Source organism: Callionymus lyra, chromosome 3 (assembly GCF_982586985.1).
Source record: "Callionymus lyra chromosome 3, fCalLyr1.hap1.1, whole genome shotgun sequence".
Taxonomy (NCBI): Eukaryota; Metazoa; Chordata; class Actinopteri; order Syngnathiformes; family Callionymidae; genus Callionymus; species Callionymus lyra.
In genome coordinates this window covers 28,658,971-28,686,520 of record NC_141820.1, presented here as the reverse complement: position 1 = coordinate 28,686,520, position 27,550 = coordinate 28,658,971, and the positions used below count along the sequence as shown (strand labels likewise).

At 39.4% G+C, this 27,550-nt stretch overlaps 1 protein-coding gene across 1 annotated transcript in view; it reads right to left on the bottom strand.

Moving 5' to 3' along the window:
* Positions 1–1,016: 1,016 nt before the first annotated feature.
* The window catches only part of large1 (LARGE xylosyl- and glucuronyltransferase 1), a 118,092-nt gene continuing 91,558 nt past the window's right edge, over positions 1,017–27,550 (bottom strand). The window contains exons 7-15 of the mRNA XM_087787418.1: positions 26,547–26,651; positions 23,681–23,793; positions 20,659–20,784; positions 18,458–18,613; positions 10,603–10,766; positions 4,970–5,248; positions 4,763–4,909; positions 3,067–3,262; positions 1,017–2,998 (exon numbers count right to left, since the gene is read on the bottom strand). Coding sequence (XP_087643544.1) covers positions 2,801–2,998; positions 3,067–3,262; positions 4,763–4,909; positions 4,970–5,248; positions 10,603–10,766; positions 18,458–18,613; positions 20,659–20,784; positions 23,681–23,793; positions 26,547–26,651 — 1,484 coding nt within the window. The 3' untranslated portion in view covers positions 1,017–2,800. The remainder of the gene's footprint in view (positions 2,999–3,066; positions 3,263–4,762; positions 4,910–4,969; positions 5,249–10,602; positions 10,767–18,457; positions 18,614–20,658; positions 20,785–23,680; positions 23,794–26,546; positions 26,652–27,550) is intronic.

Here is a 27,550-nt window from a genome sequence, read left to right as displayed (position 1 = left end):
TATCATGATGCAGTGACTTACTTTTGAAAGGCCACTAGATGGCACTCCAAGTTTAAAAACAATGCCATGTTTTCATTGAGTTAGTAGATTCGAGACAAATATTATAATGCGGAGGGTGCCATCTAGTGGCCTTTAAAAAAATAAGACACTGCATCATGAGATAGCCTGAAACCCAGATGAAAGGTACTAGAACTTGATCGTTGGTCTGATGAAGCTTCATGAAGCAGTGTCATTATTTTCAGAGTCCACTAGATGGTGGTCTCTGCTCTATTTTCTTTGTATTAAACAACTGTTCTAATGAAACATCAGAGGTGGCGCCACCTCCTGACATCTAAACAACATGACACTGCTTCATGAAGCTTCATCAAACCATCATGACTTAATGAAGAGAACGTTGTGCTCGGGAAAAATCCCCAGAATTCTCATGGAGGATGAACCTCAAGCTTCAAATTGTTATTTCCTCCATGTTTTCTGTGATTCATTTATAAGTTTGTTGACACTTTTCTACACACGAGCATCTTGTTCACGAGACCAGAGACGGACGACGACGCCCTATCCTTCACCAGAGTCGCAGCAGTAGGAACTCGTGGAGCATCCGTTACTGCATCAGCTAGATGAGGACAATGAAAGTGATGCAGGAGAAACACACACCTGAGGTCTTCTGCATGGTGACGGAACATCATCACTTAACCTCAACTGAAGCGCACACCTGCCAAAATAAAGTCATGAGCAAATAAAAAAAAAAAAATGGAAAGCAGCAAAGAATCAATATATGGAGCAAATCTCAGCTTCCTGCGGCGCCTTCAGAGGAACTGGAGTTGGAATGAAACGTGTAAATAGACACAGGTGAAGTGTTGATGCCAGTGGCAGACTTAAATTAATTTCTCAAGTGTGTGTTTGTGTGTGTGTGTGTGTGTGTGTGTGTGTGTGTGTGTGTGAGAGAATCAGAGTTTTCTCTTCTGTTGGTTCAACAGGTTAAAGAGAAATTCCAGTGAAGCCATGAAGGAGACAGAACGTTCAAGTCTTTGCTTTTTATTCAGGGTAGCAGCATCAATCAGCTCTGTCCTACTTACACACCCTTCCACAGCACACACACACTCACACACACACACACACACACATGAACATGAACATGAACAAGTACAATCTGTCACCGGGCGGGTCAATCTGCAGACACAAGAACTGGAGGGAAAGACAGTGGCCTCTAGTTTCACACGTCGTCTTGAAGGCAGCGTTTCAAACACAGAATTGAGTTTTAATAAATGGTTAATAATTCGAATTCAAAGATCTTTCTTTGGTCTTTTGATCAGCAGTACTCGCAGGTTTCATGACAGAATAACCAAAAGATGTGGAACAACACGTACAATGAGTTTATATTGTTTTTTTTTTTTAAATGTTAATAAACGTGAATGAATTATATTTGACACTTAAAACTATTCAAATGGAAAATAAAAGTATAAATATGTAAACTTACATTTAAGTGCTTAGCAGCCAACAATAACATCACCTGATTACTTTAAAAAATATATATTTAAAATTAAATTAGGTTGTTAGAGGTTGGATAAAATGGTATATTTATTAACCCAGTCAAGATTATTTATAAGTTTTTCAGTGTTTGACTGCAAAAGAACAAGAAATCTGTGAAACTTGTCTTCTCTACTTCCATTTGGATCCAAGACGTTTTTGAAGGATTACTCATTCGCTTGTATGGCTTCTAACTGCTGCCGTCCATACAATGGAATCCATCAGAATTAGAGTAAAAATAAATAACAAAACTTAAAATACATCTGCATGTTAGTGTGCTGACAAAATGTGTCAGTGCTCCTCATCTAAAATTGCTGCTAGAGCTTCTTTATGGTCTAGATGCAACGAGGAGCTCTCATCCAAGCAGTCTATGGTTCGATTCCCGGTCGTTTGAGTTTCTGCTGAATGTCAACACAATATTTTGTATGAATGCTGTGTTTGATAAAGTCATGTGAATGGAGCTCCTTGGGGGAGGTATGCGTGGAAGTATCCCAGTGACTCTCTACCTTCTTTTGGATTCACTCCTGTGTGACAAAATAAGTCACTATTTCAAAGTTTCAACGGGAACTGGACAAACCAGCAGGAATGACCACTGCAGTACACGATCTGAAGCTACAGTTAGCCTAGCTACTGTAAATAATTTCTAATGGATAAGAAATACACAACACTAGCTTGTGAAGAAGCTATAAATAAAAAAAAAGATAAAAACCACTTGATGAGGCAGATCTGTTCGAGCTGCATGAGGACCTGCAGGATCCTAGACCTGCGGTGAAACTAGAGACCACGTGAACGTGATCTTGTGGCTGCAAACACTGATAAATAAAAACACTGAAAGCTGCGAGAAAACGTCATTTTTTTTCTTGAAAGTAATCTGCTGCCCGAGCTCTGGATGAAAGGAAAAAAAAAAAAAAAATCCTGATGAGAAGAAACCCTGAATATCGAGAGAGGGTGACCTGGCACTTCTGCCGCCGCCCCAGGATGGACGATGACTCAGCAGAATCCGAGAGCTTCTGTAGAGGTCTTCCGATGGTCGGGGGTTCTCGGGGTCTCCTGCTCTTGTTTCAGCCGTGGCACTTCATGATGCTTCACTCGCCCGCGGGTACATTCACTCAAACACACGAAGACACGCCGCTGCTTCTGAACATTATGGCGAGGTGCTCTAGTCCAGGGATCCCCCGGGAGGATCCTGGAAGGGAGTCCAGGGTCCTCAAAAGTTCCGTCCCCCCGTGGCTCCCCCTGCAGCGGGTTGGTGCAAGCGTCCCAGCAGAAAGGCTGGTTAGCTGTTGTTCTCAGCCGTCATGTACTTGAGCGCGGCGAAGCCGTAGCGCCGCGACATGTTCTGCTGGAACTCCTCCTTCAGGGTCTTCAGGCAGACCCGGTACTGCTTGTTGGAGCGGAACTTTGTGATGTCGAAGCTGGGAGCGTGAGGCATGTGGATCATGTAGGCGTTTGGAAGAACCACAAACTCGTACTCCTGCGGACGGACAAGATATCTCGGGGTCAAGTCAGCGCCGGGCTCTTCTGGAACCGCGGGAGTCGTACCTGTGCGTCCAGCTCCATGATGTGGGCCACCTTGTTCCAGCCGAAGCCCACGAAGCGGCGGTCGTACTCGGGGCAGTCCCTCCTCACCATCACGTACGGCTCGAAGTCGGCCTCCCACTGCACCCTGTACGCCGTGGTGGCCGTCCGCCATTTGGCGAAGTTAGTGGGCGCGTGACCTTTAGTCCACACGTGGTACCTGACGCGAGACAGGAAGTGATGTCACGCAGGAAGTCTACCAAGGTGAGTTTTACAGGGTTCCAACAGATTACGGCAAATTTAAGCCATTTGAAATGAAGTTCAATCAAAATTTTCAAGTAAATTTTTTAAAAATTACATTTAATCTTTAAAGATAAAGCTTCATGAAGCAGTGTCATTATTGTCAGAGTCCACTAGATGGCGGTCTATGCACTATTTTACTTTGTTTTGAACAACTGTTCTAATGAAACATCATTTTTAAACTGATGGCGCCACCTACTGTCCTGTAAACAACATGACACTGCTTCATCAGCTCATCACTACCTTTAATATATTTTTTACATAATTAACATTTTAACATAAAACATACAAACGTCTTTTTACGAAGTTGCTACATGAGCCAAGTTGAAGTAGGACTGGGACGTGCATCTGCATTAATAGTCGCTGATGAAGTTAGTTCCACTGTTGGGATTCAGCAGGAATCTGTAAATTATTATTTTTAAACAACTGAATCAATGTTAACAAATACTTTGAGAATTGAAATTGACATGAAATCGTATTAATCATGAATCGTCAAGACCTAAAAAGATTTAAATTAAAACATTTAACAGCCAATTAAGGCCTTATTCTTAGATTAATTTAATTATTTTTAAAAAGTTTTAAGCATCTGCAGGAAAACCTGGTGTTAAGTCTCGCCTGAAAAGTTGTGAGAGCAACTGTAGGAACGTCAGACGAGCCACAAACATGATTCACAGGCTGGATTTGCACCAGAGGCCTCGACTTTGACCTTATTTTATCTTCTCACATTTTTCTTCCAGTGACAAGACGTGACAGGTTAATACAGTGGCTGGGAAAAGTATGAAGGGAGGGGAAAAACTATAAGAATCAAGTAATGAAATTAAACTAAAATTCTTATTATTGTAATAAAAAAAGTGTAATCATTTAATTTGAATATAGGTTAGTAGAACTTTATTTATTTTTTTTACTTTGTTTTTTTTCCAATAGCCACAGCAATACAGCAATTATTCATAAAAATACGAACAAGAACAAAGAGAAATGAAGAGAAAGAACAAGATGATACAATCTAAAATCCTATCGTCGTATTTAGAGACTAGTGAAGAATAAAATAAATAAATACAAATTAAAATAGTCTCTTTATGATATTTACAGTCAAAAGCCCCTCACTTGGTCAGGGTTGATCCAAGATCCCGTGAAGAGTGTCGATCTCCCCGAGAAACAATTAAAGGGGTGAAAATTGATCAAGTTGTTTACATCTTTCTTTAATTTGATCGGTTGTGTTTTTATCGCCGACTCAGCGAAAGCCTAAACGAGGCGTTCGCTGTCCTCGGGGGGATTAAGCGAAGACGCGGGGCGATGAATGAAACAATTGCTGACTCGATAGTATTGATCTTCACAACTTCCTCCCGACGGGCGGGTCGATGGCGCTCGCTAATCTGGCGCTCTTTACAAATGATGGGCGTGATGATGATGCGGGTCTCACCTGAAGGTGAAGAGCGTCCCCATGTCCAGCTGGGACAGCAGCTCCGCTTTAGATTTGGGGTACGACAGGCGGTAGCGCAGCGTCTCAAAGGCCGGGACCACCAGAGCCTTTTTAGTGTTGGCCATGTCCAGCTGCACCACCGACTTCCTGCTCCGTCAAACCAGGAAGTCAGCGGGATTCGATTGAGAGTGACGCTCCTGGACTCACCTGAGGTACTCATAGAGGCCGTACATGGGCAGGAAGTCGATGTCGGACAGGAACATGTACGGCGTGTTGACCTGCCGCATGGCCACGTTCCTCAGCAGGTTGACCGGGTAGAACTGACCCTCCTTGTACACGATGTGGTAGCCCACGTTCCCGCGGCTCATGAGCACTTCGGAGCCCTGGGCGTAGCGCAGGAACTGCTGGGCCTCGGCGTCCGACAGGTAGAGCGCCAGGCTGATGGGACCTTCCCAGTGTTTGCAGATGGCCTCCAACATCTGGAGCCTGTGGGAGTCCAGCAGAGGGAGACGACTGATGATGGAACTGTTGCATGGATTCATCTGGCTCGAATGAGCAGTGTGGAAACAGAAGATAATTGTTTTGACTTTTTTTCAAAACCGTCGCTTCTAACTTCATGGCAAAAAAATGGCGGCAAAATTATACATTCCTGTCAGGCAGGGATTGTACAGGACTGTAAAAAAACTAAAAAACTTTAATTTTAAGTTTTATTTATGCAAATTAATAAACTTTTCTACACAACTTTGTTTTGATTCACTGTTTAATCGTACTGTCATACTTTAAAAAATTCAATTTATTTTAAAATCTTAGTTTTCCAATTATTATTCTTTTTTTAAACTGTACCCCAAATGTATTTATTCATAACAATAGTGCACATTATTTATACAAGTTCAACATTTATTTAGTTTAAGTAAATAAATAAAGACTGTCCAACGTGTGAACTAAACACCATTTTGAATAACGTCTACCACACCTTTCATTTTTAATTTCAATTTTTTTTTTAATGCAAATTCAATTTTTTAATATGTTTGCTTTTACAAAATGATGTTGTTTTTTTGTATTTACTGCAAATGTATTTAATTATAATAAAATATTGAATTCATTTTATTACTGTGAACATTAACATATTTAATTTTTTTTAAAATGTTTATTCTCACAAAAGTTTTGTGTATCACATTTATTTACTCAACAATGAACCTCCAAAACTAAAATAAAATACATTTTTCATTATTGTAACAATGAATCATTCAGACGAGTTGAACCAAAATTCTTGGTTCTATTTTCAGGTTAAATGAAAGCCTAACAGTGGCTCTTCGTGAGTCCAGTGTGTGGATCTGTTTAAGAAGAATAAAATAAATAAAACATGCTGTTTTTGTGTGAATAGATGATGGATGCTGCAGAGCAGTCTGAACCCGCTGCAGTGGAAGTGGCAAAACATTTGAAATATTGAGAGTTCAGCCGCTGAAGCTGCTTCACTCCGTCACAAATGCCCTCGCTGTCAATCACGTCCGCGTCCAATTACGCCTCCTCCTCCGGTGCCGTTCATTTGTATTCTGGTGCTTTTCTTGTTTTACTTTCTCGGCGTCTGACAATGTTTGGGATCGGAAAATGCCAACATTTTCATCCGTAATGCCACAATGGGCCTCATTAGTACGAGGCATTGTAAGAGACAGCGAGCAAATAGTTCCCCGAGCAAAAGTGTTTCAAAATGTTCTGAAAAATAAAGTCCATCAGGGGCGTTCGACTCGATCACTGCTGAGGCCGAAGACGCCGACCCTTGAATGCTAATGTTAGCATTTACGATCTCGGTTTCCAATACAAATACATCCATTTGAACGGCAACAACAAACTAAATAAAAAATGAAAGGTATTGTTAATGTATTCTTCAAAACTCTGTATTGTTGTTTATATTGTTCAGCAGTGTACAAATAAAAATAATGGTTAGTTTGTCTTATTATGTGACTTATTAATTATAACCAAAATCAGTGAACATTTTTAATCCTTGCTGTCATTTTAAAGTTCCAGTTTATTAGTTGCATTTTTGTGTGTCTTCTTGACCCTGAAGTGAACATGATTCATCTGGTAAACATGTTCAAGTCTAAAAAAAATGAATGACTTTATAAAGATACTTTTTAAAAGATAAAAATATTTTGATCTGCCACAAATACGAAATGAAATAAAAATAACTAAATAAAGAGTTAAGAGGTTTTATCAGCAGTTAAAAAAGAATGAGAACAATAAATATATTATAATTAATAAGCGATTGATCAATCATCAATTATTGATTATAATTATAATGATAACCTAATCACTTTTATTAACGTAGCACTAATTTCACCACAGTTCAAATAGTTCTTTATAGGCCAAACACGAACATAATTAATATTATTCACAATTATTCCTTAAAAAAAAAAGACGGTATAAATAGTAAGTAAGTAATAGTTAATTCTAAAGCTCCTTTCTAGACCAGGGTCACAAAGCGCTTTAACAATAAAAAACAATACAAACACAGGAGTCCAAGAAAATCAGGGAAAAGCCTGCACAAATAAGAATGTCTTAAGATGTTTCTTGAAGGAGTCAGTAGAATCCATCAAACACAGAGAGAGCCAGTGAAGAGTTTTAAGGATTGGAGAAATGTGAGTTCTTCTACTTGAGCGGGTCAGAATTCTCGCTGCAGAGTTTTGTATTGACTGCAGGCGAGACAGCTCCTTCTTGTTAAGACATGAAAACAAACTGTTACAATAGTCCAGACGAGAAGAAACAAACGCATGGATTACAAGCTCCAGATCATGTTGTGACAACATTTTTCTAAGTTTAGAGATTTTTCTCAGTTGAAGGAAACAATTTCTGGTCAGTTTTCTGCAGTGTTGAACAAGAGACATGTCTTTATCAAATACAACACCCAGGTTTCTCAGGCTCAGTTTGACAGACTGACCTAAGTCACCCAAGTACTGACTCAACCCTGGAACCTTATCATCAGGAGCAATCACCAGAGTTTCAGTTTTGCACAAAAATGTGGAAAGAAACATCTGGAAACCTCTGAATGATTTTACCCAGGGGAATCAAGTACAGCAAAAATAATAAAGGACCCAAAACAGAACCTTGAGGGACTCCACACAACAGTACACTGAAACTGCACCCAGAAAGGTATGACGAGAACCACTGTAACACAGACCCAGACAGTCCCACTAAAGTCCTTCAAGAACACCGCCGCAGGACCAGGCGGACTGTAGACTGAAACACAATAGAAAGGTCTTATAGAACCAACCAAGATCATGACACTGAGGAGCACAGTGGGACCTTTTGAGGGGCTACCCCAGCGGTCACGTGGGTTACAGCTGGACCATGTGTTTCCCAGAGTACTCACATGGTCCATCTTAAACGTCTTTAAATTATTAACAATCAATACAGCTGATAACCGATAATTAAAACGTTAAATTTCGGTTGAAAATATTAATTTCGAAGATAGCTATACTTAAGAAATAAAAAGTAGAATGAGGTGGATGTATTTTGAATTGAGCAGGTACAAAAACACAACATTTTGATCAAATCATAGTCAGTACGATACTCGTTGAGGCAAGTGTGACGTCAGCTAAATGTAACTTGGGGTCCAGTCTGATGAACGAGTTCCGTTATACCCTCGTGGATGTCAGACGGCGACTGTAACACATACAAATTCGATCTGGGCCGCAGCTGAGGAGCTAGTAATCATATTTGGGGCTCACTGTTGATCCTGAGCGGTGACTACATGATGAAGATTTAATGGACGAGCTTCCCTGCATTCATCACAAGCGTTCAGTGAAATGACGACGGCGGTCCGGCAATGTATTCCTTCATCCCGCTGCTGTGCGCTCACGGCAAGTGTGTAAAAGGCGGCGAATTAAGCTGTTCCGCTCCAAGCAACAACTGAACTGCAGATGTCGACGTTTTGCGCTCATGCTAACATGCTAGTTTCATAGGTTCAGGTTGGATTGTATTTATTCGAATCCAGAATCAATACTATGTTTGATATATGTGCAAAATAGGGGTGTCTACACTTGGATGACAACATCATTACCGTTTATAGGTTATTTTTCTCTTAATATAATATAAACATGCCTTCAAGTGATGCCCTTTACCAATGAGGTGTGTGGGTTTTGGTCATGTGATGTGTTAAGTTTTGAGACTTTATTGACAGCGATGACTCGCAAGCTTTTCTGAATGATTGTTAAAAGACAAGACAAGTAGACCTATTGTACATATCTGTAGTATTTTATGAACAAGTCATACCATGGAGCTTTGCGGAGTAATATTACGGAAAGTTACGGAGACTCTGGTGACTCTCGATGTGGCTACCTAGTTTACCAAATTTCTGGACTGATTTTTGAGCGCCATTAACTAAATAAAATCGGTTTGAGCTCAGTAAGTGAGACTATAATTAAAATACAAGGCTTAAAAAAGGGATACTGTAGGTTATTGAGAAATTAAAGGATTTTAAGTGCGCTTTATAGTCCGGAAAATACATTTCTGCGATATATCTGTTTATATTGTCTTTAATTAAGTACCTTCATAAGGTGGTTTTAAAATAATAACTCATTTGTTTCTGATAATTACTATAAGGGCTTTGCTTTAATGGGATTAGAAGGGTGTTTGAAGAGAGAAAGAACTAGTGGTAATATAGTGCAACTGTTGATACCGGTTACACAACAAGCTTCGACTTCATATGTAGACAAAATTGTAAGCGTTGACACCCCTAGTGCACACTGGGTCAGACAGTAGTGTGTACTCACTCAATATTGAATTGATCATTGCTTTACTCATTAATCCATTTCTCAGTTCCAATAAAGTTTTTCACTTGTGGTAGCAGTCGACTGTGACTTGAGTTTTCAGTACCTAATACTACTGTGTGTTGAACATTATAGCGTGATTACTATATTTTCCAGATTTTTCTGTCATTAATGATGTGCGTTTGATGTCGTTTTGTGTCAAACTTTGTGTTGTGATGGTTGTCATGTGACTGTTTTGGTGTTTTATTGTGAATGTTTCTCTTGTTTGTTGCTCTCATCATCGTTTGATGTTGTGTAATTGGCGTCCTTTAGGTCCACACATGACCCTCCAAACCAACTGCACAAACGTATCACTGTAGAGGAAATGATTAGATGAAAGCAAAGTGGCTGCAATTCAGCTGCACTTCCTGTCATCACGTTAACAAAGGCGGTCGTGGAGGAGAAAATGAAGGAGAGAAGAAAGTATTCTCTCTTTCCAATGAGTGCTTTCATTGTCATGTAGGACAGCAGTAATGGATGGATTTAAGAAGAGTGGTTATTATTTCTTCAAATCAACGTGGACATGGCTGGAGGGAGACGGAGACGATGAGGTTTCAAGTTTTATTGAACACAAGAAAGTCCTCCGTCGTCAAATTGTCTTGTAATTAAATGTGTGGTCTGGATTTTTCCATTCTTATTTATTTCTATTCATCATTATCATATTCTTTAGAACTGTCGACAGAAAGTTGGCAGCCAAATAAACAGAGAGCCGATCATTTCAACGTCCACCAGATTTTGGAGACAATAGTTGTGAAAAATCAATTAGGAAACATTGAAAATACATTTTTTTTCCTCTGAACTTCTCTTGAATTCTTGCCAGTCGCTAACGGCCTGTGTGTGTTGGTGTGTTTCTCGCTCGACCTTCATTAGTTCGAATCCATCTTTTGACCACTCAAGCTTCTCAAGTTCTCTAATTACCCTCATTATGACGCCGTCGCTGGAGAATCTAACACATTCCACTTGACCGAGCTCCAAACACAACATTATTGTACAGCGAGGGGTGTGTGTGTGTGTGTGTGAGTGTGTGTGGTTCACCTGTCCATGGAGAGCTGTGCCACCAGGGTCACGTCGCTGTTGTCCGAGCTGGGCTGGTACTCGTAGTGCAGGAAGTACAGGTGCGTTCTGTGGACGGTGAAGCGCTCGCGGCGGAACTCGTAGCACGGATCGTCTTCGTCCAGCTCCGACAGAGTCTTCTGGAGCTGAGGGGAGACAAGAGGGTCAGCTTTCTCTTCCTAAAACTTCAAGGCTGATGGCTTCCTGCTTGACTTTTGGACAATATGATGATTCAAGTGGGTCTTAAATATATCTTGTACCTCTATTGTATTATCAGTATTTGTCTGTTTGTACAAAACTCTCTTTTCCTTGAAATATTTACATTAGAAAATGTACTTAAACCCCGCCCAACACTTTGATATTCTGGAGATCAAATCTTGTTAACCATAGCCACACCCACTCTGCTGTGATTGGTCAAACATCAAGGTTTGCATCATGAATCCAGGAAGTCTCCACCTCCAAGAGACTCATTGTATAAACAAAGTGGGCGTGATTATAGCTGGCATGAAGACCAGTGTTACATCATAATGGAGTCAGCTCTCGTAACCTCTCCTTCGCTGAGACTTCTGACGGGGAAGATCATTTTATGCTATAACTTCAAAACATGGTCATGATAAAGGACTTACTACATCTCGGAGAGGAAGACTTCAACATTTGAAACATGAGAGAGAGTCAAGAGAGTTTATCTACCTCTCTATTTCCATCCTTTTTGCATGTCTTGTTCAATTTAATTTTTTTATGTGGCCTATTTACATCTCGTAATCTTTGGTTCTATTTTTCAACGTATAACTAAAGTGCACGTCTCACTGTCGTAGGGGGCTAATGCAATAATGCGCTAATGTAAGTGATGTGCTTTGGTACGCTTGATTTAAGACCATTGTAAACATTATAGTATGTTGTTGTAGGAGCTTGAGCTACTAAGTTGTTGTAAGAGCTTGAGAAAAAAAAAGTCATGTGGATGAGACCCGTCGTCTTCATCTGCACGAGGCTAATGGAAGGAATGTGCTAATGTAGGAGTTGTGTGTCTCTGTGAAACCAGCTGATGGACTAATCTAGCTTTCACTTCAATGTAGCTTTGAATGAATGTAGCCGCGGCGCTAATGAAGCATGTGCCTTTTAAAAACAACCAATGACCTAATAATGCAGCATAACTTATCTTTTACAGCAGCTGGCAACACAGAGACCAAGCATTTAAGCATATTTGACACCATTGTGGATAACATGGTTAACTGATAGAAGCGTGCAGCAAAAGGGCAGGCGGAGCTAATGCACTAATGTGCACTTGTGCAAATGAAAAGTGTGTGTCTATCTTACTGTTTAGATAATGCTGAGGATTTATGACTGCCTTTTGTTCCACCATCGCTATAATGCATGTGCGTGCTCGAGTGAGTGTCGGCCGGTGATAAAACACAAACTGTAGACTCTGATCAATACTACTGTTGTAGTGAAGTAACAAAGATGTAATATGAAATTAAGGAGACGAAGATTTTTACAAAATCTTCTCCAAGTAACGGCAATGTACTTTTTATCTAAATAACATATACTTATAATAGAATAACATGTACTTTGTACAGTTCTAAATGCAACATTTGATGACAGAATATGACATTACATTAAGGTATACAAATATTCTTCATATAAATGTTAACAGAACTATAGACATAATATGATGAGGATTATATTAAAATGTTATCAAAATTGACAGTTAATCAGAAACATTTCTAAGGCTAAATGTTGAACAAAGTTTTATTCTGAAAGTACACAATACTCCTGTTGTATTATCAGTTGTATCTTGCCCTTTAAAGTATATACTTTATTGAGTATTGTTTTGATTGTTTAAGCGCTTTGTGACCCTGGTCTAGAAAAGCGCTTTATAAAATAAAACGACTTACTTACTTACAATATACAAGCGATAGCTTACATGCTAGCATATCTAATGGATGGCAGCGATTACTCTTAATCGTATTTTATGTAATTTAGTTTTATCCTTTGTTAGTGAAGGGTCCATTTGTGTCCAAAAAAAAGGAATTCTTAAAATAAGATGTATTAATATAAGTAAGTAATTTGTATTTGTATAGCACTTTTCCAGACCAGGGTCACAAAGCGCTAAAACAATCAAAACAATATTCAATAAAGTATATACTTTAAAGGTCAAGATAACACTGAGAACGACACTGGAGTTCCAGAAAATCAAGGAAAAAATAGAATAATTATTATTAATCTTGAGGTAATTTAAAAGCTATCATCATTGTTCATACCATGCTAATATGCTAATATTGAGATTGCATGCTAACGTTCAAACAGCTAGCATCACTTAGTATCACTGATATAGACAAAATACTAACATAACTTTAAAAGTCAATAAGAGCCAGAATGTCTCACATTTAAACATGAACACACAACAAAGACACAAAATAAACTTCTGTGGATTTGATTCCATCGACAAGTTAGTGTTGTTTACTCGTCTGCCAGCGATCACCTGATACACATATTAAAGCCATCTGCCCACAAATCTCCTGCTGGGATGGAAGCCAAACATCGTTCCAGTCTAATATTAGTTCTGTCGTTTCTGGGACGTATCAACATTTGCCTTTGAAGTTGCAAAACTGTTGCCACGGCGACAAGACCCGACTGTGAGGCGACACACATTTTAGTATCGGGGGCCCATGTTTTTGTCAAAATATGTGCGTTATTGTGCGGACGATTGCACGAGTGCGGGGTTTATCATCGGACAGACAAACAAAGTGTTAGTGTGGGTCGACACTCATTGTGTATTTTACAAGACAACACGGAATTTTCCTAAAAACAGTCGGATATATTTGACTAATGCTCCTTTGAGGGCATCAGGGTTTGGACTTCAGTGACCTCGCGAGCCTGGAAGACCAGCACTGACTTCATTAGTCTAATCACTGTCCCTATGTGGTCTGGATCTCCTTTGAACTCAGACAAGTTCAGCCAAAAGTGAACAAAGCCTGACAGGACTCTTGCACTGCGAGGCCACATAATGAATTAAGATTCTCCACAGCGGCGCGCACAAACTAACAACACAACTAATGCTGAAACTTTGGTTTCTTAACACTAACAGGGAGACGTCTGCTGTGAAGCCGGTTTCCAGCTGGTCGTTGGTTCAATGCTCACCACAGGAGGTTCAGAACACCTGCTTCTGCGGCCACACGTCCACTGCTCTGTGTTCTGAGTCGGACTCGCTCAGGAAGCCTGGAGGCAGCTTTACACTCACACAGTCTTTATCTCGAACCAAAGATCAGGTCACAATAGACGGGTGACTTTCAACATGATTTCTAAAAAACAGCCCTCAGATCTCCACTGCGCCCCCTGCTGACCGCAACTTTTAAGGTCCCATTGGATCATGCACAGCTGTATGGAGTCTGAATATATGAAGGTTTCTGCTTCAAAGAGGACGTGTTACAAAAAGTAAAAATTAAATCTGGTCACAGCCATTAATAGAAAGATTTAATGGTGGAAAAAGATGATAAAAGATCTTTAGTTTATTGGGAGATGGCGGGTTTTGATTGGAAGACATTTCAGAATTAACTTGGTGTTCAAACTTCTTGGATTAAAAAAAGGAATTTTCTTCCAAATTTATATTTTTTACAATATTTTTTGAATTTTTTAAAGGAAATAAGCCGGCAAAACAACTTAATAAAACATATATAAAAATACTTTATAAATGTTTATTATTATATTATAATAATAATAAAGTAGAAAACCCCAATAAATACAAAATATTAGTGATGGTCTCATGAAGTAGTGTCATTATTTTCAGAGTCCACTAGATGGCGGTCTCTACACTATTTTCCTTTGTTTTGAACAACTGTTCTAATGAATCATCACGTCATTTTTAAACTGATGGCGCCCCCTACTGACCTCTAAACGACACGACACTACTTCATGAAGCTTCATCAGACCATCAATAAAAAATATAATAAATTCAAAAATGATTAAAGATCAAGGTCAAAGTATATATTAATTAATAAGTATATAGTAATTGGGTCATTTTAGAGGTGTAAATGTTAGAACAAAAGACTATTGGACTATGACATTGATGTGAGCATGTGTTTAGTCAAACAAACTTACAATTGATTGTAATTATGAAGTGAGATGACTTGGAAGACCAGATGTACTTTGCAAACACCTGATAAAAAGCACAGTTTTACTTCTTGAAGGTCAAACAGCTCAGTCGGTCAAGATTTAACTTCTGCACGAGTGAATGAATATGTATGAACAAGGTTCCAGACATCAGAGAGGATAAAAGTTAATTCAGCCGCACCTCCTCAAAGAACTTTATCTAATCTGACTTGAGTGCAAAAGCAGCAGTTCAGAAAAGTAGTGAAATCCATATTAATATCCGTCTGTGACCACCTTCAAGACAGACATTACCATGAATACATCAGCAGATACAGATGGGATCGGATGTTCTCTCAACATATTTTAAAACGTAAAGAAAAAAAGCAGCACATTTTCCCCAAAGTAGTTCATGTTGTTTACCATCTAAGAACTCCTGGCTTGAGGAAGAAGTGGATATGCAGCCAAGCAACTCCAGCATGTTCATCTCGCTTCAAGGAGCAATTTGTTTGAATCCAAACAAGCTAGCAGCGTTCAGACCAAACTGCTTCCAACCAGACTCCACTCTCAGTCCTCCTCAGCTCCATTCCAGCAGCTGTGGCGGCTCAAGACCTCTTTATAATAATAGATCTCATTTTTGGGAAGCCAAGAAGAAGAAGAAGAAAAAAAATGCTTTCTTGTTTTGACAGAAAATGACATGTTTCTTTGTTGGAAATGTTCATCTTATGTAAATGATCGGCGCTTGAGGACGCGGCCAATTGGAATGTCCTGACAAGCTGGTTAAGATGCTGGAGGCTCTTCTGAAGGCCTTGAGTCGTCCAAAACAAAAGTGCTGTTCAGTGATTCCACGCAGTTTTGATCTTTCTCTTTTGGGCTGATGAGTTGACAGAGATCCAGTGATGCTAGAGCAGCAGATTCTTCTTCACTTGTTAGGAGCGACTGATGTGATTCTACTCTACCTGTAGCTACACCAGCGTGGAGGTACACTGGACCACTGTGCTTGTGTGACACTCTGGTTTCCTCCCAAAGAACCATAAAAGATGAACGAATGATTTTTCTGTAGATGTGAGTGAAGCTATTTTCACACTGCGCGGAAATGCCAGGTGGACATGGATAAAACTGGAATTTAGAAGTGGGTCGAATCAAATTTCTAATTGCATTTGTTTGTAGATTAATGGTTGAAATAAATAAATATTTCAACCATTAATCTACAAACAAATGCAATGAAAAAAAGTAACATTTGAAAATGTACTTTCAATAATGCCATAAATAAAATGAACCTATGTTTATAGTACATGTATAAAGTACATGTTAAATTTGGCTTATGTGTAGAATCTTCATTTAATGCCAAACTTTGATAATAATATGTATAGATAACACTAAACTACTGTCTTAAATCAACGGATTAATAAAGGAACAAAATGACTTGAAATAAGATTCAATGAACCAAGTCATTAAAATGATCTGATTCAAGAATCATTTTTATTAGATTTCTGGCAGATCTCCTGGTTCAATTCTAAAAGAGCTAACTGTTGCATGCTAACTTTAAGCAGCCATTATGTTAGCCCGACCAAGATAAATACTCGTCTCCTCCATACTTGGACTAAGTCATTTTTGGACGGAGGCAGTAACCAGTTTTTCCGATTGGTCAAGTCAAAGGGATTTTTCTTGATTTTAGTCACATCTAGTTTCAGCTGTGTTGGTTCGTCTCCCTGGATTGCTCCACAAAAACAAGTAAAGGTCCTTAAACTGTTGCCAGCAGCTCTTTGGTGCTCATGACATTTAACATGTGACAAGTAATAGGTCTGGTAAGTTCAGTTTCTTGTGCTAGTAATGTATATATCCTTTATTTAAAAATATAAATTATTAAAGAAATGAAAAGCTACCCAAGTAGGTGTTCCAGGTGACCATGTGTGGTTCAAGTCCTTCTCTATTGTTGAGGTTTGTCAAGGACTCAGTCAGCTTTCCTGCTTAATCCACACTTGCCATCTTCTTCAAAACTCTTCAGTCACCCTGAAACAACTTTCTCAGAGCAGCTACCTTGAGAATTAAAGGTATTTATTTCACTGTGAATGATTCATCACAAGCCAAAGTCACACTGGGTTGAATCAAAGAGAGCAGGTTGAGAGTCTGGAGTCTGCCGGAGCTCAGCCGTGCCCCCATTAAACACCGGCGCTGACACGACCAGCAGAGAGGAAAGAGCAAAAGCCCTCTGTACTCCCATAAATTACATTGTTTTCCACTCTGATACGTCGCTGCTCCTTCCAGGCCGACGGGAGATTTGACCTTTAAAATGTTCTAAATGAACCCATCCACAGTCAAAAGTGTGTTTACAGTGATGAATGTTCTCTCCTGCTGCTGCAGAGGGAGTCACCACCCGGGCCTGGAACTGGACCTCTGGCTGGGCCTTCTCTCAGACCCTCACTTAAAGTTACCACTAGTTTAGAGTAGGTGTGTTTCAAAATCTTTCTTTACAATTTCTACATGTGAGGTCGAGGATTGTAACTGTCGTGCAACAGGTCACACGCAGTTGCCCTATACAACCACCAGAGGCTTCTGTCTCTATTCAAACACCTCCTAATCCTGAAACTGATTTTGTATGACACAGAGCACAAAGTAATAGTAGTATTACTTCGTGAGTCACCGTAGTATTACTCCGCGGGTCATCGTAGTATTACACCACGAGTCCCTGTAGAATTACTCCGCGAGTCACCGTAGTATTACTCCTCGAGTCACCGTAGTATTACTCCGCGAGTGACCGAAGTATTACTCCGCGGGTCATCGTAGTATTACACCACGAGTCCCTGTAGAATTACTCCGTGAGTCACCGTAGTATTACTCCGCGAGTCACCGTAGTATTACTCCGCGGGTCATCTTAGTATTACACCACGAGTCCCTGTAGAATTACTTCGTGAGTCACCGTACTATTACTCCTCGAGTCACCGTAGTATTGCTCTGCGAGTGACCGAAGTATTACTCCACGAGTCACTGTAGTATTACTCCGCGAGTCACCGTAGTATTGCTGCGCGAGTGACCGAAGTATTACTTCACGAGTCACCGTAGTATTACTCCACGAGTCACCGTAGTATTACTCCACGAGTCACCGTAGTATTACTCTACCAGTCACCAAAGTATTACTCAGCGAATCACCGTAGTATTACTTAGCGAGTCACTGTAGCATTACTCCATAAATCAACATTTTATTACTCCGCAAGTCCCCATTGTATTATTTAGCAAGTCACTTACTTATTTGGTGCAAGAGTGCAGTGTTACTCGGCAAATAATCATAGTATTACTCCACAAGTCACCAAGTATTACTTGGAGGCTCCATAATACACCTCAAGGAGTAATACTAGAATACTTCTGAACTAGATTTAATTTAATTTATTCTGACTTAGGGAACATTTTTAACCCTGTGTTAGTTATAATAATAACAATAAATCATTATAATATTCAATAAAATATCGTTCATTAAAGCGTGTGAGCTGTCACTGACAATAAAGTTTTGAGACTTTATCAATATCTGCGCATTAAATCACATGACCTCAAACTGGTCAACAGCAGCTCCATGTCACTGGCAGACATGTTTATATGTTATATGTTATATATGTTTAAATATAGATGAATCATTCATGAATGGCTCCCCGAGGCGACCCATGGGTTCCATGTCTCTTTAAATGCTGCTCACCCTTCAATCCCACCACAAGACGGTCATCATGTTACACACAATTCTGCTCCAGTGAGCGACACCTACGTTCTCGCTGTTGTGGTCGGCTTCGCTCGGACATCCGAAGAGCTCTCGTCGCAGCAAGTTGCCGTCGTACTCCAGGAAGGTCAGGTAGAGGTTCCGGAAAAACTCCACGTGCTTGTTCTTCACGCGGAGCTTCTTGGGAGAGTTCCAGTGGATGACCTGGTGGGAGGAGCCACGAGGAGACCAGTCAATTTTGAGTACGATTTAAAAAAAAAATAGGTTGAAAATGTTAATTTTTGTCATATACAATGTAATTCATTTTACATATAAATGGGAAGATCTTCCTAAAATGTCATGTTATGGAAATATGATGTAAGCACTATTATTTTTTACGATGAAATAATTACCATAGTATCTGTATTAAAAGGCATTTCAGGCCAAAGAAATTAAGATTTGAATATGGGGGGAAAACTGAAGAAAGAAAAGGGAAAACTAAGTTGGTAAATAAGGAAATAAAGGCCATAGAAATCAAGAGAAAAGGGCCACATGTTTGAGTCTCAATCATTTTTTCGGCGACACATAACACTCAATAGACGCAAATGAGAAATCACTCGCTGAAAAGGGACGACAAATCTGGAAACAATCACCGAAACAGGAGGAAAATGAAGCGAAAGCCTCCTGCTGATAATGAAAGCATCTCTGGAGTGAGTCATTCTTCTCACTCGCTGGAGTCAAAGTTTATGAGCTGGAGCCCAAAGTGGGTGTTTCAATAACGCTACAGAGTTTAGGAGGAGGTGTCAGAGGACGCCGAGCAGCGAATTAGGGGCGTTCAGGAGAGGAAGGAAAAAGATCAACAGGAGGAGAAGGGCAATAGCTCACTTTTAAGGTACATTATTTTAAGTTGACGGGAAGGAATTGAAGAGAAACTAGAGGGCAAGGAGGGGACAGAATCTTTTTAATACTTTATTATACCAGATGAACAACTAGCTGCTTCCAGCTTAACACTGACAGCAAGAGGGTCATTTGTAAACACTATGTTCTATAATGCACTTTCAATTGAATAAATAAACACATCAAGATTTACAGCTTGCTTTAAGTTGGAGGAGTTTAAAGATAGACTCAAATACAAAATATTGTTTTTGGAAAGTCAATGTGGTAGCATATTTTAGTTTCTTTGTTGATTCCCCAATTAATTTTTTATTATGGGTCACATTGATTTTTAATCATTTTAGAAACTAAGTTAATGTGATCTTTAAACTAGTTTGCATTTACAACATAGTGGGAAGAAGGTGTACACAGAAATAAAATTTGCGTAAGTGAATAAACTTGAATCTTCTGAGCGTGATTCATGTGCACCACAAGTGAAAGAGACGGTTCTCTAGTTAGAATCCAACCCGTCAAAGTCTAGAGGGTTTGTTAAACTCATGTCCAGGCAGCCAGATGGTTGGTTCAAAATCATCACTCTTATTTATTTTTAACTATGTCTGACACATTTATGTGCACTTTGATGGACTCAAAGATGACATTTTTTATATTTTTATTCTTCCAAAATAACAACTTTTAACTGTTGTTGCAACAACACACTTCTTTTAGTTCTTTCAGTTAGTTTTTAGTTCAGAAGGAAACATTCTGGATGTTTTGTTATGAATTATTTTATTGGTGATGGGTGTCATCTGACGTGTCTCTGTAATATGAACTTGATTTATCTCTCACCAAATTTTTTTATTCTTCCTCTTGATCTGCTTTCTCCACCTTTCACTTACTTTGAAAAACATCAGGAAGTTGTTTTGCCTCCATAAACTTGTTTAGGTGATGAAAGCAAATAAACCTTTAGTCAATTAAAAACCTCTTCAGATGTTCATTAGAGCTTTGATTCCCCACATATGTCAGCCAAGTTTGATGTCACTTGACATGTTATAAAGACACCTTCATTTCAACACTCCAGATGGTTAACACTTGAAACGAAACCAACGTGTCACGGCAGCGACTCTTCAACCTTGTTCTTTTACTGGATTTAATTTTTTTCTTTGCTGTAATATTTGTTCAGAGAACGTTTCATGTGTTGTCAACTATCAAAGGAATCAGCAGGTCAGAGGCTGAAAGGAAAGAGACGTTGAAAAAGTGGATAAAAAGAGGAACTTGGAATTCTGTCAGTTTGATTTCTCTGCTCTGATTAATACAGCCCAGCTTTGTGTGTGTGTGTGTGTGTGTGTGTGTGTGTTGTGAGTGAGTGGTGGCACACCGGAGGAGACAGCAGGTCTCACCTTGAGGTCCGACACGTCTTTGTAGCACTTCTCAGATCGGGTGTGGTCAGACAGCTGGACGTTCCAGAAGCAGGGCAGCTGGTGAACCAGGAAGGGGTTTTGTTTGATCACGGCATTGAAGATATCCTGCAGACACACACACGAAAGACTGAAAAAAACGCACACTGAGACATATGCCTTGACGTCTGCTTCATGACCCAGCAGCCTTCAATACATCCACCAGTTTGACCTTCTGGCTTTTAATGTGACAAACACACAGCGAGAGCGACTATATTATCATGGTGTCGGTGATTTGTGGACCTCTGGCCAAATTCTCTAATTAAAGGGTTCTGATTCTGATAATTAAAAAGCCAAAATAGATTCAAATGAGCCGTTACCCGTTGACTAAAACTTGTGAATTGTGAATAAAACATGTGAAATATATAAAGAAGAAGGGAGGGAGATGAAGGTGGAGCTGTCCGTGGTGCTGAAATCAAACTAATTTCTCTGTGATTTTACCATTATTTCGGAATGATTTAATAAAAATCACAAAAGAGGAGTAAATTAAGGAAATGAAGCAGCTCTTGAACTGACCTTCAACCAAACACAGATGCACAAAAAAAAAAATTTAAGTAGAAAAAAGAATACAATAAATGTGATGCTACTAGAGATGAAGGAGGAGGATACTTTCCAAGACTTAACTTTGCTGTTTGTGTCGACCTTACATGATCATATATAATAATGATAAGAAGTAACATGATTTATAGCACCAAAAAAATGAATTTATAATCTTAAAATAATGCATTTTGCAACCGCAACAACTTTAATTTAGTGAATCATTAAACAATGATGATACATTTAAACTATTTCATATGTTAATAATAAAAACATTCAGTCCTGGACTTTTATTTTTATTTGTTATAAGAGGCTGTGGTAGTACTTGAACCAGTTCCTGAACTGAACCTATCATTTATTTATGATGTTTATTAAGTGTGAATGGATGTGAAACAATACTGTCCAACTAGTCTTCTCACTCAATCAAAATCACCTTTAGACTCACTTTTTAACTCAATAAAACCATCACTCTAAACTTTTAAAATACTGTACTCTTCATCTCACTCCCTCTCACTGAACTCATCACTGCAGAAGTTTATATTTAGTGGATGTTTAATTCTTCTTTACATTTTTTTTCTTATTCTAAAACATTTTGCACATGCACCTTATCATCTGAGCCATTCAAACGCAGGTGAGTCTGCTCTGAGTTTGGGTTTTCCTACCGCAGAGGTGCTACCGTAGTGACAGTATTGTTGGCCCAAAGCATTTGTTCTCTACTGATCCTTTGATGAGTGATTTCAAACTCCCATGACAAATCCATGGCTACAACGTCAATTAAAAGTTCATTGCCGGATTTAAAGATAGTTATTCAGAGACTTCCTTGGAGTCGAAGCCGCCCTGGAGAAACCTTGGAAATCACTAAATTGTTGCCGCAATAAATGAGTCATTGGACACGTGTGGGGATTAAGATTTGAGCACAACTTTTGGCTGCATCAGTAAACGACATCTCAACCTCAGAGGGAGGAAATGAGGAGAAAAACCAGACAGCCACGACTATTCTAAAATCTGGGAAGCGAAGTAATGATCCGGCTTGTTTTTGTTTGTCTCTAGGTGAGAGGCTTCTTTAAATGAATGCACAATCACACTCGGATAGCCGCGTCTGTTTCATCTCAGGGTTTAAAATCTTTGCAGAGGACCAATAATCTGGAAGACAGACACCGGCGTCCTAATGGGAGACATAAAGCCTCTACAGCCCGATAATGAATGGTGCGATAAAGACGGCTGACAATCCTTGGGAGGGTCCCGTGCCTGCAGAAGCCAGATGGAACTCAGAAACAATTGCCAACGCTCCCTTCATTTTCCAAACTGCGTACCTTGCGGGACTTTGCATAATGAAGGTTTAATTAAAAGCTCATAAACGCACCTCGTCTGGATGAGCCCAAGATAATGCAGAGATCCTTCACCAAGGTCTGTGTGATAAAGCTTGAGGTACCGAACACAGCACAGCGTGACATACGCTAGCAAACACATCTGACCTTTAACGTGTGGAATCTCGTCGCTTTCAGTTATTATCAGCAACAAAGATCACTCGTTTCTGATCTCAGTAACTCCCATAGACAACCTTGGTCTGTTGTAATCTCCCTAAAGCTGACCTTGTCAAAGTGGCCACATCAGGTCAGAATAAAACATAAAATGAAAAATCTAATAAGATCAGAGTTAAAAAAAAACAAAAACATAACATGCAATTATATCAAGAAAACATTTTCCAGGACTAAAGATTCCAAACCGGGGAATTTGACCCATGAGTTTGAAAGCATCTTAACCACTACACCACCAGCAGCTGATATCAGAAGAAGAAGCATTGAATTGTCATTGAACCAGTGACTCTGTGCAACATGTTAGTTACGTGAGTGAGAAATAAAAATGTTCGTTTCCGTTAACATTTCTGCTTGAGCGAGACAAACAGGGTCTCGGTCTTGTGTTAATCACAACCATAGACAGTATGTAAAACAGACATTATCTGTGACAAGTCTGTCTGTTACCTATTTGAGGTCATGGGCATCTTAGAAATGGTTTAGCTTTACACAGACTGGTGTCAAGTAGTGAAGTTCTGGTAAGTGTTTATGCCATATATAATCTTGTTTTTGGCTCGTTGTCTCATGGTTACACTCCCAAGTTCACAAAACTCCAATGAATAAATAATTTGACTTTATACCATCTTGTTGGTTTTTGTTAGTTGTTTACCAACATTGCTGGATGAACAGCAGCAGTTTGATGCCAAATAAATGAGAGAGGAATCCTTTTCTGAGTTTAAAAAAAAAAGAAATTTTTAAGTCATGACAAACAAACTGATGTTATATATTTGGCCCCAAAAAAAGGTAGCCTAAAAATAACTTTAACACCTTTGACCGCTGAAGATTTTGTTTTTATGATGCAATCCCACGAAAAAGTAATTTGGGCGGCTTAACAGTGTGAGACTTCCTGTTACCTGGTCAGCCAGAGACGTGGAGAGCATGGCCATTAATTCTCTCTCTGCAGTCAGACGCCACATCTGCTCCCATCGGAGTTTTCGCAGACGATCCAAGAGCAGCAGAATCACCCCTGGGAGTGAGAGAGACAGATATGGTAGCTTAAGAAACAGAGATTAGTATCATGGCGCCTGGTTAAGGTGATAAAGTTCCATCATGAGGATTTGAATTGCAGCCTTGTCTACAGAGATAAAGCAGTAGACTTCAGGCTTCAGCGCAGACTTGCAAGAAAAAAAAGAAAAGAAAAACGTGTCAAAAAAAAAAAAAAAAAAAATCCTCTTGGACTCACAACTCATTCTGAAATATCTCAAACACAAGAAACCCTTGCTTCCCTTTCTGTTCCCCCGACAGTCCCGGCTGCCATAAATAAAATTAGGCAGCCAATTTTCAGAAGCAGAGACACGGTGAATTATTTTGTATTTCGGGATCAGAGCAAACAAGCCATCGCTCGCGCCCCGTTGTGCTCCATCTGCCTCCACGGTCAGCGCCACAGAGCCGAGCAACCGCAGACGAACCGAAAAGGCTTTGTGTCAAATTGCTGTTTGTTGTCGACGCCTTTCTGTTTGCGCTGCTCCATCACGGTGACGGGAAGTTGTAATGCAAGACAGAATACTTTTACAGTCTTGTGAAGGAGTTTGTGTGGAAAATCTTGAGGCAGAGGTGTGAGGCTTGTTTACCGTTTTGGTTATTAGCACTGGGAGAGTCGTTGTGTTTCCTGGAGGAACAGACTCGCTGGGTTTCGGTGCGGAAATAACATTACAAACTGTAATAGAATCAAATCAATTTTACTTTCCGCTGTGTGGAAGCACAGTCAAAATGTTTCTCTCGGCACATTGAGCCGGTGCTGAAACACCTCCGACTGAGTCCTTTTATGCTTTTCCATGACATGGCCTTTTGAATTTAGAGCACAGGTCGACGCTACCCGACGATAAGGAAGTGCCTGGACAACCAATCACCTGCTATCACAGTCCGTCTCCTTCAATTCTCTCGACCGGATTCACACTTTCATGCAGCCGTCTAAAAAAAGACCCCAACAACCTAACTTGCTATTGAGAAAAACAAACAAATAACATCTGAAAGCAGAGAAACTGTCACAAGCCATAGGTGTGTATTTGTAAGAATCTGGCAATACGATAGATATCAAGATACAAGGTAAACTATAAGATATACTGTGATACTGTAGGAACAACGATAAGACTATTGACAAAGTCATGAATCCTTTTTTGTTTTTAAAACAAAATATGTCAAAACATCATAAAAAACGAATGGATTTGACTGTATCATCTCGTCCTCAGTCATAGCTGGGATCTTGCAGGATTTTCTTCCCCTCCGCCATTTCACTCATGAACCCCTAATTCCCCCATGTCATATATATTTATTGCAAGCTGAATAAATAACTACTTTTAATTCCAGATGCTAAACTTCTCTTTATTAGGACAACTAGAAAGAAAGTAAAACAACAAAACAAAATGTATACTCATACCAGTAAAGTTGAGAAATGTATAATAATCCAAAGAAAGTTACAGGGAAGAATCTTTCCTCCAAAACTTGAAAATTCTATTTAAAATATGTTTTCAAATTGAGCAGATAAAGAAAAGGCTGCTGAGCCTCGTGGGTGAAAAAAATGTTTCTCTCATTGCAAAAGGCAATCAAACTCTAATATTCAGAGGGTGAACTTAACATTTTAATGCAACACCAGCTGGCAACAATTGTTGGAATCCTACCCGTAAATTCCACATGGAAAAACATTCCGAACTGATCGAAGGTCCCTCGTTGAAACATCACTGAAGAGGCTTTTCATTTCACACCATCATTTTAGGCTCAATTACCACCAATTCCACCAAAATCAAAAGCCTCAATTTCTCGCCTTCTAAAACATTTCCACTAAATATGGAATGTTTTTTTCCTTTTTTTTTCACAAGCTTTGTGTAATTATATTCATAAAAGAAGCCAAGAGAAGCAGAACCTGCCTTTTGGGATACAATTAGTTTTGCACAACAGCAGAAAAAATAACCCACGAGTTGATATTCTTGTTGGGGCCTGTGAATGTTTGAAGCAGAGGGAACTGATGCAACACATCCAACTGCAGGCAACAAACGGCAACTTTTGCAGCTGACAGTGTAAGAGCAACACTGTTTTTGTGGTTCATCTTTAACAATTCACATGTTACTTAATGGCTGGTAGAAAATATACGTTGTTTGTTTTGTTTGAAGCAGAAGCTTTTAAAGCACATTTAAAATGAATCCTCATCAAGATGCAGTTTGGGGATGATAAAATAATTAAAAACAGCTTTTAGGATTTATCAATGGGATTCAAAGTAAATTAAGGAGCTGAAGTCTCTTCAGAGGTTTTTGCTGTGAACTCACCAGCAGCTTCTCTTTCATGATCGTGACATGAAGAGCCGCCGGATTACGACACCTGGTCAAAGGGACCCGTTAAAGTTCACACTGAACATCAAGAGAGTGTGAAATGTTGCTGTCTGGCGGGTTGTGTGGAAGAGACACACATCTTTAAGCTTTCCAGGGAACGAAAAAAAAAAAAGGGCAAGCATCGAGCGAGAGGCAAATGTGTAGTCAGGAAATGCAGAGGAGAAAAGCCAGAATGCTTTGAGAAGATAAACGATAAAATATTAACCAAGAATACAACAAAGGATCTTTGAGATTTGGGTCATGGGAGTCGGTTCAACATGTATATTTCAATAAGCACACTATATGTGAATCATTATAATTTTTACAATAATAAGCTGTCATAACTACATTTCTGGGTCCCTTACATGACTATTATCGTTATTTTGTTCTGTGGTGGACACTGATCTGTCAAACTCACCAGTGTTGAAGCCTCGACTAAGTGCCGGCCAGGGTCGATGATTCTTCCACAGGTTCCCTAGATACCAGTCGCTCTGGTTCTCCACCAAACCCAGTACCTGTTGGCCTAAAAATAAAACACATCAAAAAGGATTTAGTCAACTTACAAGTGCAATATGAACAAACCAAAGAAACACATTTTAACTAAGCTACATATAAATCCAGAGATTGCACATTATAGACTTTCACTATCGAATGTTGAAGATTTCTGAGAGCAGCTTCAGTTGAGCTAAATCCATTTTCTCCAGTTTTCTTCGAACTAAAATTAGACTCGATGTTTCCTCACTTTGCATTGATTACTTACTGGGGTGACAATCCTTTTTTTTGTCCCTGTCAAAATCTATTTCTTACACAGCAGAACAAGACGATGCTTTGCCACATGTATAGTGGAACAAAAATGGTGTGAGGAATAATTCTGATGGACAAAATGTTCAACTAAAGTATGTTTATCAAATTCACTTCACTACATTTAACATTCATATAATCTTCATCACTGCATTGTTGAGGAAGAGGTGTAAAGATTTATCCGGGTCAGGAACTAGACTGAATAAGTTTACCTGGCCTTGAGTGTTTTTCATGTCTGATTTTGTTCCTTTACCCCTTATGCAGCTGGGATGGGGAATAAAATTACAAGATCCCATTTTACTTTAGAGAAAAATCGCACAGACTGATGTAATCTGGTGTCTGATCTTTGAGTTTCAGTTTTCTAACCTGACAAATTCAAACGATCAGTCCGGCCGTGAAACAAAATCAAGCGCAACACTGGTATGAAAGTGTTTCTACTTCAATGGAGCAATGTTTTGTAATCCATAATCATATTTCTTCAACACTGGTCTCTTTTTTTTGGATTTGGAAATCCATATAGAAGATGGAAGACTCTGACTAATCGCTCGTAATCCCAGCAAGAGGTGAATGTGGTCAGAGTTTGGCAGAACCTTATGTGTGAGAACGGCTGAGAGTCAACTG